The following is a 13874-nucleotide window of genomic DNA, read 5'->3' on the forward strand; positions in this document are numbered from 1 at the left end:
AATTCCATTATTGCCTATCACACTGTAGATCAGAGGACAGAACAATCTCAGTGCACAGAAACTGCATTCCTTCTGGATGAAATGGAAAAGGATGATGTACATCAGGAACAAATACCTAATGGTTATTCTATTGTGGGTTTACCCCGGGTGGATGACAGACGTTCACCAAAGATGCTATATCCTTCCCCTCCTCAGCTGGACTCAGGGAGAACATAATAAAAGGTTTGGGTGTCAAGGACAGGCAAAGATCACTAAGCAATTACTGTTGTGGACAAAACAGACTCAACTTGGGGGAAAATTAATTTAATGTATTACCAAGCAAATCAGAGTAGAATACTGAGAAATTAAACCAAATTTTAACTCATCTTCCCCCCAACCCCTTCCTTCTTCCCAGGTTCAACTTCACTCCTGAATTCTCTATCTCCCTCCTCAGCATCATAGGAGGGATGGAGGCTGCGGTCAGTTCATCCCACACTGCATCTGCCGCTTCTTTCTCATCAGGAGGGTATTCCTCACACTCTTCCTCTGCTCCAGTGTAGGGTCCCTTCCAAGGGAGACACTCCTCTAAAACTTCTTCAGTGTAGTCCTTCCCACAGGCTGCAGTTCTTCATGAACTATTCCAGTGTGGGGTTCCATGCACGGGGCGAAGTCCTTCAGGAACAGACTGCTCCAGTATGGGTCCCCTGCGGGGTCATAGGTCCCAACAAACCTCCTCCATTGTGGGCTTCCCACAGGGTCACAGCGTCCTTCAGGCACATTCACCTTCTCTGGCATAGGATCCTCTATAGGCTGCAGGTGGATCTCTGCTGCATCATTAACCTCCCTGGGCTTCAGGGGAACAGCCTGACTCACCAGGGTCTTCACCATGGGCTGCAGGGGAACCTTTGCTCTAACATCTGGAACAACCTTTTCCCTTCCTTCACTAACCCTGATATCTCAGAGTTCTTTCTCTCACATGTTCGCACTCCTCTCTTCAGCTGCAATTGCTCTCAAACAGTTTCCCTGTCCACCACCCATCCTTCTTAAATCTGTTATCCCAGAGGCACTACCACCATCACGGACAGGCTCAGCCTTGGCCAGTGGTGGGTCCATCTTGGAGCCCACTGGCATTGGCTCTGTCAGGCATTGGCTTGTATTGGTTCTCTCACAGGAAGCTTCTAGCAGCTTCTTACAAAAGCCACCCCTACAGCCACTCCACTACCAAAATCTACACAAACCCAATATATCTATCCATAACAACAGACTACAACTAGTCTGAAGTAAACCCACCTGGACCATGGACAGCATAGACACCAGTTCCTCAGGAATTTCACTCCTATTACACCACACTGCTTGCTAACCACAATGCTATACATAGTGTAGTAGGTAACCTCCTCCTTCAAAATCCTACTGTCACTCTTACTGCTGAGTTCTCAGTCAATGTAGTCTGTTCATACGGTATCCTATCCTTCAGCTTTACATCACTGTAGCTTGACAGTACAGTCACTTAACAAGTCCTTCAGCACATCTTTCCATGTCTCCTCTTTTCTTCTCCATCGCCCTCTGCAGTTACAAGACAGCTACATTGTGAACTTTTTTCCTCAATCTCCTTTCCTTTTTCATGAAGCTAAAAGCAACTCAGGAGTACACCACTTTTACTGATGCACTTTTACTGAGCTCACAAATTACTTTTTCACACATAGTTATTCTCAAAGTTCATCATGTAAGACACCTCAACAAGCTCAGAAGGTGCAAAACTAAAACAGAATTCAGTCTTTTGCTCATTTTTTGCATCTGCTGAGAATACCACAACCCTCCTGCCTTTTAGCCTAAACCCTGGTGATATCTTCAACTTCTTCCTTCCTCTTGCTAAGCACATATAACCTTAGATATGTTTATTTAAATCAGGCCAATTATATTAGTAATGCTTACCTTGTTTGATGAGGAGAGCAAAAAAGCTTTCTTCATATTTTCTTTTTCAGCTATCAATAGCTGTAATCTGCCAACCTCCTCTTTATAATACGATATCATGTTTTCTTTGTTTGCATCCAAATTCTTAAACGTCTGGATTTCTTTTACTAGTTTGGTGTTTTCTATTTCTGTATTCTTCAAGTGTATCTGTAATGATGCTAAAACATGTCAAACTTCTTCCACATTAGGAGAACTACTGTTCACCTGTCCATTTAAGTGCTCACTAAATTCTAATTTATCTCTCAGGCGGATTAGAACAGGTAGAGAGAAAAATCTGGTAATATCACTGCCCTCCAGCCCAAACTTTCTGGCGGGAATTCTTTCAGCATGATCATCTAACAACAGCTCCACTCCACAGCTAGAAGTTAAAGCCCTAATTTCTCTCCACATCAAATTCAGCTATTCAGAATTCACTCCTCTCTTCACAAATGCTGAACGACTAAGGATAAGCAAAAGAGAAATGACTTGAAGAAAACTAAAGAGAAATTAAACTTCTAGTAGTATCTGCCCACAATTATCTAAGCAAACAGGACTACATCAGCAGTATTTATTTCCAAAAACAGCAAACTACTTTCAGCAACTCTAGAGCTGTTTTAAAAATGTCATCAAATATATCCTATTATGCCTAATAAAGGATAGATGGATAGCTGCTGCACTCAAGTGTTTTCCACTCAGACTAGAAGATTTGCGTTGCTTATTTACCAAGGGATTTCAAGCTTGTAAAAGATGTTTTGAGATTTTATGACTTCTGTTGTATATCTAATACTGCCTGTCACATAATGATATTTTCCTATGAACAGAAATAACCTTTTAAATATACTTGATTTGTTTCATAAAACCTAAAGATTTCATCATTATTTAGCATATAATTATTGGGGGGGGAAAGGGAGAAACTGTATTTTATATATGGGTTTCTCGCAGTACCAGCAAAAGAAATCAGCTATGCTAGTAAAAAAGTCAATGCAATATAGAACCTACTAAAGCTTCTCAGCATTATGCACAAGATTCAAGGATAGGGGTCTAGAAAACAAAGTCTGAAGAGAGAATTTAAATGAGTAAGAAGTATTTTACTTATAAAAAAGTATGGTAAGATGACCAGTTACTGGTTGATGCACGGTATAACTAAAGAATTTTCTCACTAATATCTATAATTTTTTTTTTACTGTATCTGTGCTTTAACAAATTGCTGATCCATTCTCCTTCTTAAGGGACCTTTTTATATCATGGGATGAATTCAAATTCTGTTTCCTCATTCATTTTTATATGAGAACATCTATAACTATCAAAAGATCTGTTCACAGAAGTTACCCATTTCCTTTTTCCCTTAACAAATTCAGGGTTTTTTTCTCCATAAAACATTATTTCCTTTATTTCAAACCACTTCATTCCAATGTATACAGGTACAAGCAATAAAGTTACCTTATAAAGTTCTTTTTCATCCTTTTCTGTCTTTAACACACATTCAAGTTGCTCCTTCTCAAGCATCACTTTCTTCAGTTTATCCTTCAGACTAAAACATTGACAAATTAATGGTACAGAACTATTAATACAGAAAATCCATGCATGTATTAAAAACTGTTAGTTCACCTTTGGAAAAAAAAAAAGTAAAATAAGGAAGATAAGGAACAAAAAGACTAAGTACCTGTCTAACTCAGTTTCTTTTGCAATGGCTTTTTGAGTAACAGTCATGATATCTTCTTCAAGCTGGAGAACTTTTGAAGCAGCTTCATCATGCTTCTTCTTCAAATCATCATTTTCCCTTTTAAGAGCTTCTGACGCTTGAATATTACTCTTTTAAGAAAATTGCAAATAGATGTCATTTGAGAATGTGATTCTTCAGAAGTACAACATGCTATTTGAATTAATGCCAAAATATGGTCATTAGACTTCTTCTCTTCCTTAAAATGTATGATAAGCCCATTTCAAGTATACATAAATATATACATTAAATATTGCTATGCACAATTCATATGTATTAATAAGGGGTCAATAAGGAGTTTGTTTTGGTGCATTTGGTTACACAGAGACTACCAAAGACTTCTGAGTACAGGACAAAGAAAATCGTTTCATATCTTTTGCCTCTTTCCTTTTGGTAAACAAACAAACTGTCTAGCTTAGAAAATATAAAGTACTTCTATTTCTCTTTGTACTCACTTTTACTTGAAAAGAAGGAGAGCTTGCATTTGTCTAATTATACCACTCAAGCAAGCCACAGTAAAGACAATTGCAGGCAAAAGGAGATATAAAAAGGGGGGAGGGGGAAATTAATTATTGATTTAAATTAATTATTTAGAACTGGTTACTACACTACATTCTCCTAGCTGGAACATGGTCTCACAAAGTTCATGGAACCTCATGCAACCATCGTGGGATTTATGCCTTGGATATTGGAAGCTGAGACAGAGGATGATGACAACACCCAAAACAGATTCCTTTGTCAGAAAACTGACAAATATAAGATGGGAAGCAGCTTCTAGTATCACATTCATTATCCAATTACGGTCACGTCCATACTGTTCTACGGCAGTGGCAGCTAAATTGTCATCCCCACCACAGCAAAACGGCCATTTAAAGCCAGGCCATCTTAAATAACCCAGAAAATAATTATTTTCAAAATAATACTATTTTCTTGAGAAAATAAATTAGTAACACTAAAGCATAACACACATACTGAGATAATATGCCACTATTCCCGATATCAAAGTTCAATAAAGCTCAGCTTAGTATCAACCATGACAGTGATACAAATCAAACTGTAAGTGAGCTCAAGACAGACTGACCAACATATCTGACTACAGTACGACTTAAAGTGTTTGTGTAGACACTAAGGTACAAGTTGCCTTTCTGCTGTACATTTGTAAGATTAAAGCACTACTTCATCTATTCATTTTTAAACAAAGCTCAATGCCATGAAACAACAAGACTGTACTGTTAAATCAAGAGAAACACATCAGCCAGAGTTTACGAAGAACCCCTACTGGCCAAATTCCAAGCTAACTAACAATGTTTTAAGTACAATAAAATATAATGAGGACTGGTTTTACTCATTAATTGTCAAAATACACTGTTCACAAGTATAATTAAGCCCCACTTTTACAAGGAACCAAACAGAAGTTTGGGCATTATGATATTTTTTGGGGGGGTTGGCAGTGTTGAATTGAGAGGAATGGAAAATTTAACTGATGACTCAATCACTTCCTATACACTAAACCAGTATGTAAAGTAGACTTTTATTTTTGTTACATATGTTACATAAAAGGATTAATATATTACAACTATTTAAATTCTAAATGGCTTTATTAGGCCTTAATATAATAAAGAATTTCAAGAGATCATGTTTTACCCTCTTTTTTTTAAGAAACACCATTAGAGAAGATGACCCACAATTTTCATAACGTCTTTATTTTTGAAGAGCTAGCAGTTTCCTGCAACCAAAAATATACGTACTTGGTGTAACAAGGGCAGGATATTTTAATTAAAGTCAGTATTCCAAGTGAAACTTGCTATATAACCAGCAGCAACAACACATTTTATAACTGCTTGTCCTCCCCTAGTGCAGTGGAGACTAATTACTTGCCCCTGTTTTGAAAGCCTAGTATAGTAAAAAGTCTATTTCAATGCATATCTGTGTTTTCTCTAAACACCACTTTGGTATAACTGTAACTGTTGTAACCCAAGTGCCTTCAAAAGAATTTAATCTGATACATTATATATACAAACTGTACAAACAGTTCAAACAGGCTGCCAAAGGTAACATATATTAAAAGGAATTAATAGCCTGAAAAAAATTCACTCCACAAACAACATTACAATTGATGCTGCTTTGCTAGTTATTCTAAAGGGACATGGTACTAAAATGTAAAAGTTCCATACTTAACAGATTCTCACCTAATAAACTTGTTTAGATACAAGTAAAGCCTACAGTTTTGAAAGAAAAAAAAAAGATTAATTTTTAGAGACGACTTGTTATTTCACAGAATTCTTAGCAATTCAATTTAGATGCAGCGATCCTAGTCCCATACATGGTTACAGCAGTTTCAGAGCCTGTAAAATTTAAAATGAGTGCTCTTAGACTATTCTACAGGTAAAAGTCAACTGTGTTTAGAAGTTGTCTAAAGGGAAAGAATATAATAAGCACATGAACTAAACATGCACCCTCTATTACAAAAAATATAATTACTTTCTGTAATCATTGTTTTAATTAATTGATCTCAATGTATCTGGTACATATACAAATACTATAAATTTTCTTCCATTTTCTTAACAGAGGGAAAAAAGAAAAAAAGCACAGCAAGAGCATGAATCATTTTACTGAAGAGGTTTAAAAACACCCCACAATTTTAGGGTTATTTTTATTCTGAATTATTTTTAATTCAGTTACAAATGCAGCTTCCCCGTCCCCTCTCTCTAGAGTTGCAACAGTCATAAGGGCAGAGGGGAGAAGCAAACTGCACCACAAAGGTCAGATTAAGCAGCCAGAAATTACTTAAGACAGCTTTACAGCTGCCAAACAAAAAGCTACCAAAACAAAAATTCCTGTAACTACTAGGAGTCTCACTAGTAAAACGAGACAAAGAAAATTCAATTTAGTTTTCAAATGAATTTCCCCAGAATCAAAATCCCACTCTGAAAATCTTGATGTACCTTCAGATATGGAACAAGAAGAAATATGTGGCCTCCAAAATCTTTACTGCTATTCTAAAATTGCAAAAGATTTAAGACTGATTATTTTAAAAAATAATTTTATTATCATTCCATGAAACACTCTCCTCCCCTGGAAGAGCTGCCATTATAAATAACTTGATTTGTTTACAGTGCACTGCAAACAGCTGCCGAAAGAAAAGAGTTTTTACATCAAAAAGCTCTAAATTACAGATCAGTTGCTTTAGTTTTGTCTTACCTAATCATAAATACACTGAGAGAAAACCTCATAAAGCTATTATAAGCTCTATCTAAAGGATAGGCAAAGATCATGCCTGGGCTCTTCCTTGAAACATGTTTAAAATCCATTTAATAAATACACTCGTCCTGCAAAAGGATTAATAATCTTCTATTTGAAAATGGAATAGCCATGAAGTTTTAGATTCTCATTTTTACAAGAGAAAACCACAGGAAAAATCCATATGTTCAACAATGAAGAACAACACGCTTTCCTTACTTATTTCTTACTTCTAACGGATTTTTGCAACACCACTAAAGCATTTCAGAGTACAGTCTGGCTAGTGAAAGCAAAATGGTACAGAGATCCCTTCCTGTAAATCAGCACATACAATGCACTTTTCAAACATACTTAAGGCAGAGAGAGATCCAACAAACAGAATAAAATACTTGAAAAATACAACTCAAGACTATTTCCAGATACGACATCTTGCAGTATGGCATGGGTTTTTATGCTTCATCTTCCCTTTTCATAACATATAAAACTCCCTACTCACCTTCCCACCTTTTCAAAGTCATTCCAAACCTAAAGCATTCCCCTTTGATTATCGGCTAGTATCTGCCGTCTTGTTTTACTTTTTAGAGAATGCATACACCATAATGAAGAATGAATGGTTAAAAATGAGCTATGTGGCTCTGAAACTCAAGAGGTCAAATCACTAATATAAGACAATCTATTTAGAAACAAAACTAACAAAACAAACAAACAACAACAACAAACCAGCACCTTTCAGCTAGATTGATTTATCTGGATATAATTTAATGTCAGAGGAACCATTATACTTCATATTCTACAGGCAATTAAGGCAGGATGAATCATCTGCAGGAGCCACTGCAAAATCCAAGTGTGCTCATAACACAGGGCCTCAAAGTTCTGAAAGGAAACCTCAAGTTGTAATTTTTCTTTCTAAAACAAAATTTAAGCTTTCAGTAAAGTAAAACAGCAAACCAATTCCAAACAAACTCAATTACACTAAGCTTTTATCCATATGACTATGATTTGCAATAGAAATAGTGCTCTAAAAAGCACTGAAGTCACTCTGTTCTGAAAACCTAAGATACCACAGTGGTAGTACTTTAACTGCATTAACTCTTCAACTAACATTGTTAAACAGATCAAAACTACAAAAGGCCTAGCTCTGTAAAAGTTCATCTAAGTCACATCAGTCATTCAATTACTGTCATGAAAATGTACAAACAGCTGAAGCATTTACACACACTATGATTTTGCAGCATGTACTTACATGTCAGAATGTTGATTTCTAAAAATGTTATTATTTCACTATAAGCTATTGATTTTGCAAAGTCATTTTCATGAATATATAATCTGAAGTGTAGAATATCTCAAATGAATCCACTTAATTATTCAGTGAAATAATTTTCAATTGTCCAGTTTAAGAAATATTCATACATAGAACAGCCACTACAACCATAAAACAGGGTTTTCTTTTCATATGATGTTTATAGTACCCCAGGGTGCTGTAATTGCTGTGCCAACCTGAGCAATTCTGAGTGTTTAATTTGTGTCTTAATTTACATGAAATTGGGGGGAGGTTTGTTTTTGGGGGGCGGGGGGACAGTTTCTTGGTTGTTATTTGGGGTTTTGCTTTTTGGGTGGTTTGTTGTTATTTGATTTTTGTTGATTTTTTGTTTTTTTGCTAAAACAATACATCTTCCTGACCATCACATTTTCTCACATGCAGCAAACACGAACAGTATGAACAGAGCCTGGTTTAAAGAGACACTGAAAAGATCCTTAATTCACTTACTTGTATGCACACAGGCTGAACTGGGCACTTGTACTGCTGACATATCACACTGCACAACAGCACTTTTTCACTGTCTAAACAGAGAAACTCTCCTTATAAAATGGCATCAGAAGCCAATTTAAATGAATCCCTGATACTTGAATAAAATCCTTGAAAGAATAAAGCTACTGTGCAGGTAGAACCTGCCAGCAGAATGTGAACTTAGACATATGTCCTATTAAAACTCTCCATCAGACAGATGAATAAGCCCACATTTAAAAAGTTAAATGGTAAACTAAACCTACAAAAAGCGTGAAAGAAGTTTATCGAGTTTATCAAGTCAGTAAATTCACTTCTGCCTCAATTTATGCCAATGTCATAACAGAAACTCTACTCAAATGTTCTCAAGACCAAAGAATGAGCAAGCAATCTGCAAATCTCCTCCTTCTGAGTCAAGCTAAACATACATGCAAAGTACTGCCACAGGAACACGAACTGTCGCCACCGTCACATTAACGAAATTCGTTCAGACGCGCTCTCTTCCCACTAGAGGGAGACCAATGACTTTAAAAGTCTCATTTGCAAGCTTTGCTCTCTACAAAAGCACAAAACCTGTGTCCACAAAACTGAGGGGTTGCAGAGTATCAGAGGAGTGACCAGCAAAAGACCAACACAATGACCACTGCACGTTTCTCGCATTCAGCACAGTAATATTAAATCTTAAGACAGTAGGCAAGTGCAGTGCTACTGGAGAGCTTACACATAGTTTAAGTATACACAAGAATGGGGACACAAAGACCAAAAACGCATACATTCTGATTATTTACAAAGGTATGTATATTTTATATTCATAATGCCTAAGATGCAGATTGGAAATATTTGTGTTATTGTTTTCTAAATAAAAACACACTTTCTGTTCAAATTTTTAAGTTCATTTTCTTATATTTTTGAAAAAGTAAAATACAGTCAGATGAAAGCAGCATACCAATGTGATTTAACACATAGAATATGTACCAGTTTACAAAAGAAAACCAAAGGAAAAGTTGAAATACTGAAAGCAACCTGAAACAGTTCTGGTAACCATGTATCACATATCTTCTTAAGCAAAATGATCCTAGGGAGTAGTTACCTAATTATTTGAACAGTGTTACAGATCAACATAACTGGTCTACTCTGGCCTCCAATCGGGAGGTCTGGAGACACACCATCTATAACGCTGCTGATGCTTTTGAGAACGCACGCAGGATCACTCTCAAGGAGAAAAGACAATGCAGAATATACCACCTAAGGAGTCTTTCTGCTGTGCCTTTTGCAACCAGACGTGCCTGTCTCATATTGGCCTTTTTAGCCACCAACGCGCTTGTAACAAACGTGGGTAGAGCCTTTCCCAAATCTTCGTTCGTGAAGCCCAGCCATGATGATGACTGCAAGCTGTATATACAGCATGCTTTTAAACAAAAGTATGCTATCAGGGAACACTATCATGGTAAAAAAAGATTTAACTCTGAAAAACTAACAGAAGTTTGTAAGAAAAAGATGTGACATTTCTGAAACATTTCCCATAATTTCACATTTACTTTTAATTCCCACACAGAGTAGTAATAGATTAAGTTAAATCTTCACACTCAGTAAGAGCAAATTTAATGTCTTCTGGGGGGAAAAAAAGTCCAGGAAGGGTTAAACTGGCACGGAAACTGCTGCAAAGGACTGCTATGTTTTTGTCTAACTGAAAATACGGCAGCCCTTTTCAGAAGACTAAAGAAAGTGTGCATGCTGGGGGGCAAGAGAAAAAAAGGCCACTTACCCCCTCTCTAAACTGATTTTTTTGCGTTAAGCAGCCATTGGATAAGAGAAAAAGATTAATCTTAAAAAAAAAAAAGACTGAATTTGTACCAAGTTCCACAATATCTCAAGTATCAGCGGGAGGGTGGTTACCACAACGTAATGGTAGTAACCCTAAGTGTACACTAAAGAAGTGGGACTGGAGAGCACACTCCCTCTGAGCACAAACACTGACTAATGCAGAGCTGTCTGTCTTGCAAGTATACTTTTTTCTGTGATGTTGGCAATGATAACATGAGAAAATAATGTCTGCAGAATCATTCATGTGTTGAACACAAAAATATAGGTGGTTTTTTTACTCCAGTGCAACGAAACACTAAAAAAAATAAACAAAATCTAAAAAACCCAAAAGCCTTCACAGACAAGCAGTGACTCACAGTGCCATAATACATAACATGTATTAAAAACTGCACTTCAAGAACTCTAATAGTACATTATCACTCTATGTCTTAAATGCACTTATTCCTCCTACCTTTGGTAGGAAATGAGATGGCTACTAAGAAGGCAACAAACAATTATTTATGTCCTGAACAACGAGGGTACTTTGGCAAATCAAAATCTGTAGTTTACTATGGCCATTACAGTCTGAAGTGCCAAAACACAGGAACTGTCTTTAAAACTCAAAACGGAGGAATCATTTCACTACTTAAAAACATGCATAGAGCCCAGTATTCAAGCTTCATGGAGCACTGATTGTATCACACCTGAATAGATTGCTTATTATGCCATGTTCTTAAAAGATTGATCTGCTTTCAGCTTGTTTCTTCCTAATATTTTCCAGAATGACTTGCAAAACATCCCAACTAGGTAAAAAGCAGATTGAGAAGACAACAGTTCCACTCCACAAAATTCTGAGAGTAACTAGGTGGGGAAGAAAGATCACTTAATCAAGAGTAGGAGGGAAGCACTAATTGGGATATAGCTGTGGCATTGTTCTGTCAACAACTCTCCTGTCTATATCACGAAATCAATGCTTCTACAGACATGGCTCAATGAACCAAACTACTACTGATAAAAATTAATACCAAAATGATGAAAGTAGTCTAAATGCATATGAATAAAAATGAAAAGGGGATTTTAAGAGAACTGTTCTAACAAAACATTTTCATATTAGGAACTCCGAGCTTTTCCATCATTAATCTATCTTTTATTTATTACACTCTACCACAGTAAGGTTAACTTACATACTGTGACCCCTAACCACACCATTCACATTCTGTTCAATTCCATTACAGACATAAGGTAGCTTAACACTGTACTTGATCAAAAGACATGAGCTCAGTTAACCATATTATTTGCTATGAGGAAACTAAGCATGATTTTTAGAAATTAGCAGATTAATTAGTGTTACGTATAAAGGGGTTCATAACTCCAGGGTAATAACCAAATAGTAGTTGCCAATACATTAGCAGCATAAAGAGCTCTGCAGGCAATTAGAATCAAATGCATGTGTCTATACAGACATATCCACTTCCTTGACACATGAAATTACTGCTTTTTAAATACAGTACTTTGTACTACCATGGGGGTTTTCTCAGGGCTCTTTGCACAAGCAGAAATATATCTGTGAACTTCCTGATGGAAGTAGTTGCAAAAAGGAAAAAACCATTCTATGTTGTTAAGAGTTTTTACATGTGTTAAATGTAGCTTAGCTTTACTTTCAACAGAAATAGATTTCTATTAGTTATACCTGCCTCAAACTACAAAGGTAATTGCATTCAGTGTTTACAATAATAGCATTTTCTCATATGGGCTATTTTGTTTTATTAATTGTTGTTCTTCAGTCTAATAGGCTCTAAAAGATATTGGAAGATTTTTTCAACAGAATTCAAAATAGTTAAACATTTACCTAAGTTAAATATTTTAAAAAATACAAATTTTAAATTCATCGATTCCACTTTTTATCTATTTATGTATTAAAAGTTTAGCACATAGATAAAAATCCACATCTATGTGAAAAAAGAGAACCAGGAATAAAAGAAGAAAATAATTATTTAGATAAAACAACCATTCTCAGACTTAAAGGCAAAAAGCTCCACAGGCCAAGCCAAAGCAACCTGGCTCACACTAAGCACCTGTGAAGACTCTGCTACTACACAAAATACAAAAATATTCTGATTACTCAGCACTTCAAAGGTAGTCTTATATAAAAATATCCAAGTTAATGCATTGTTCAGATTTATTGCCAATAACAATTATTCACATCACATGAAGTTGACTAGATTAGCTGGGGGGGAGGGGAGAGTTGGGGGAGTGGTGTTATAGGGTTTGTTTTGGTGGTTGGTTGTGGAGGAGGTGTTTTGTACAGTTGTTTTGTTTGGGGTTTTGAGTTTGGGTGCTGTTTTATTTTTTAAACAACCCACGAGGAAAATAAAAACTAAGTACTGTAATCCAACTGAGTGCTGCATAACTGCTGCTCAGGAGTCTTTAAATCAATCCATTAATGCACTGTACATGTTCCCAGCAAAGACAGATTATACAATCCTGTGACCCACTGCTGTATTTCATGTGTTGGGGTGGGAAAGCAAGGAAAGCAAGAAGGGAAGTCATCTTTAAGACTGGAAAGCCACATTGTTTATTAAAATTTCTGATAAATAAAATGCTGACTGCCTGTACCTGACTTGGTAGATTCTTGTTTAATTTTCAGGAATGACACTCAATCTATATTCTGCTTATATATATAAACCAATTAAAACTTTTTCAACTCAGCAGATATGATTCTTTTTTAAACAAGTGAAAAACAGAGAACAGAACCTAAAAGATGTAAAATAAGACCGCGTCAAAGTCTTAGAGACTTTTGCATGAGTTAGAAAGCTTCCATAGTATTCTAGACAGGCAAAGAGCAGCATCAGCCTTAGATCAGACACCTACTTATAGCTCAGCTAAATGCAAATGAGAAGTTCTTCACAATGTGTCAGCTCTCCATCAAAATACAAGGCAAAAAAAAGAACAACAAAAAAAATAAAAAAACCCTACGAAATAAAACCAAACATTCCTGAAATTAAATTCTAATTGCTAAGGTCTGGTGTCTTAGAGGCAAAGTTATTTTGGATTATAGAAATGCACAATAAAATGTGAGAAAGTACAAAGACATTTTTGTTCCTATACAGTCTTACTGTATCTTTGTTTGACAGCTATCAAAATCCCATTTCACAAATTTTTCCAAAATGGAATTTTAAAGCTAACATGGGTTAGAACTGACAGTTTGCTTTCAAATATTTTTTTAAATGAGAGCCTCAAGTGACAATGAAAGGTATCTGTGTAACTCATTTAGACTTATCCACCAAACTTGTGATCTACAAATCCATGAAAAGCATATTTATAAGTATTAAATTCTTGTTTTATTGATTTAAGCTAGTTCTCCCATACATTTGAAATTCAAATCATTCTTTACTA

The 13874-nt window shown here is 36.0% G+C and overlaps 1 protein-coding gene across 5 annotated transcripts in view; it reads right to left on the reverse strand.

Moving 5' to 3' along the window:
- Positions 1 to 13874, reverse strand: part of TAX1BP1 (Tax1 binding protein 1) — a 48663-nt gene that overhangs the window by 18673 nt on the left and 16116 nt on the right. For 2 of the 5 annotated variants that reach the window (XM_029961745.1, XM_029961743.1), the window contains exons 5-7: positions 3593 to 3741; positions 3370 to 3460; positions 1912 to 2097 (exon numbers count right to left, since the gene is read on the reverse strand). The exons of 1 other annotated variant lie outside the window; for it this stretch is intronic. In XM_029961745.1, the coding sequence (XP_029817605.1) occupies positions 1912 to 2097; positions 3370 to 3460; positions 3593 to 3741 (426 nt within the window). The remainder of the gene's footprint in view (positions 1 to 1911; positions 2098 to 3369; positions 3461 to 3592; positions 3742 to 13874) is intronic. 2 more of the 5 variants (XM_029961746.1, XM_029961744.1) reach the window with 1 other exon arrangement.

Source organism: Manacus vitellinus, unplaced genomic scaffold, assembly GCF_001715985.3.
Source record: "Manacus vitellinus isolate BGI_N305 unplaced genomic scaffold, ASM171598v3 scaffold_3_pilon, whole genome shotgun sequence".
NCBI classification, from domain to species: domain Eukaryota; kingdom Metazoa; phylum Chordata; class Aves; order Passeriformes; family Pipridae; genus Manacus; species Manacus vitellinus.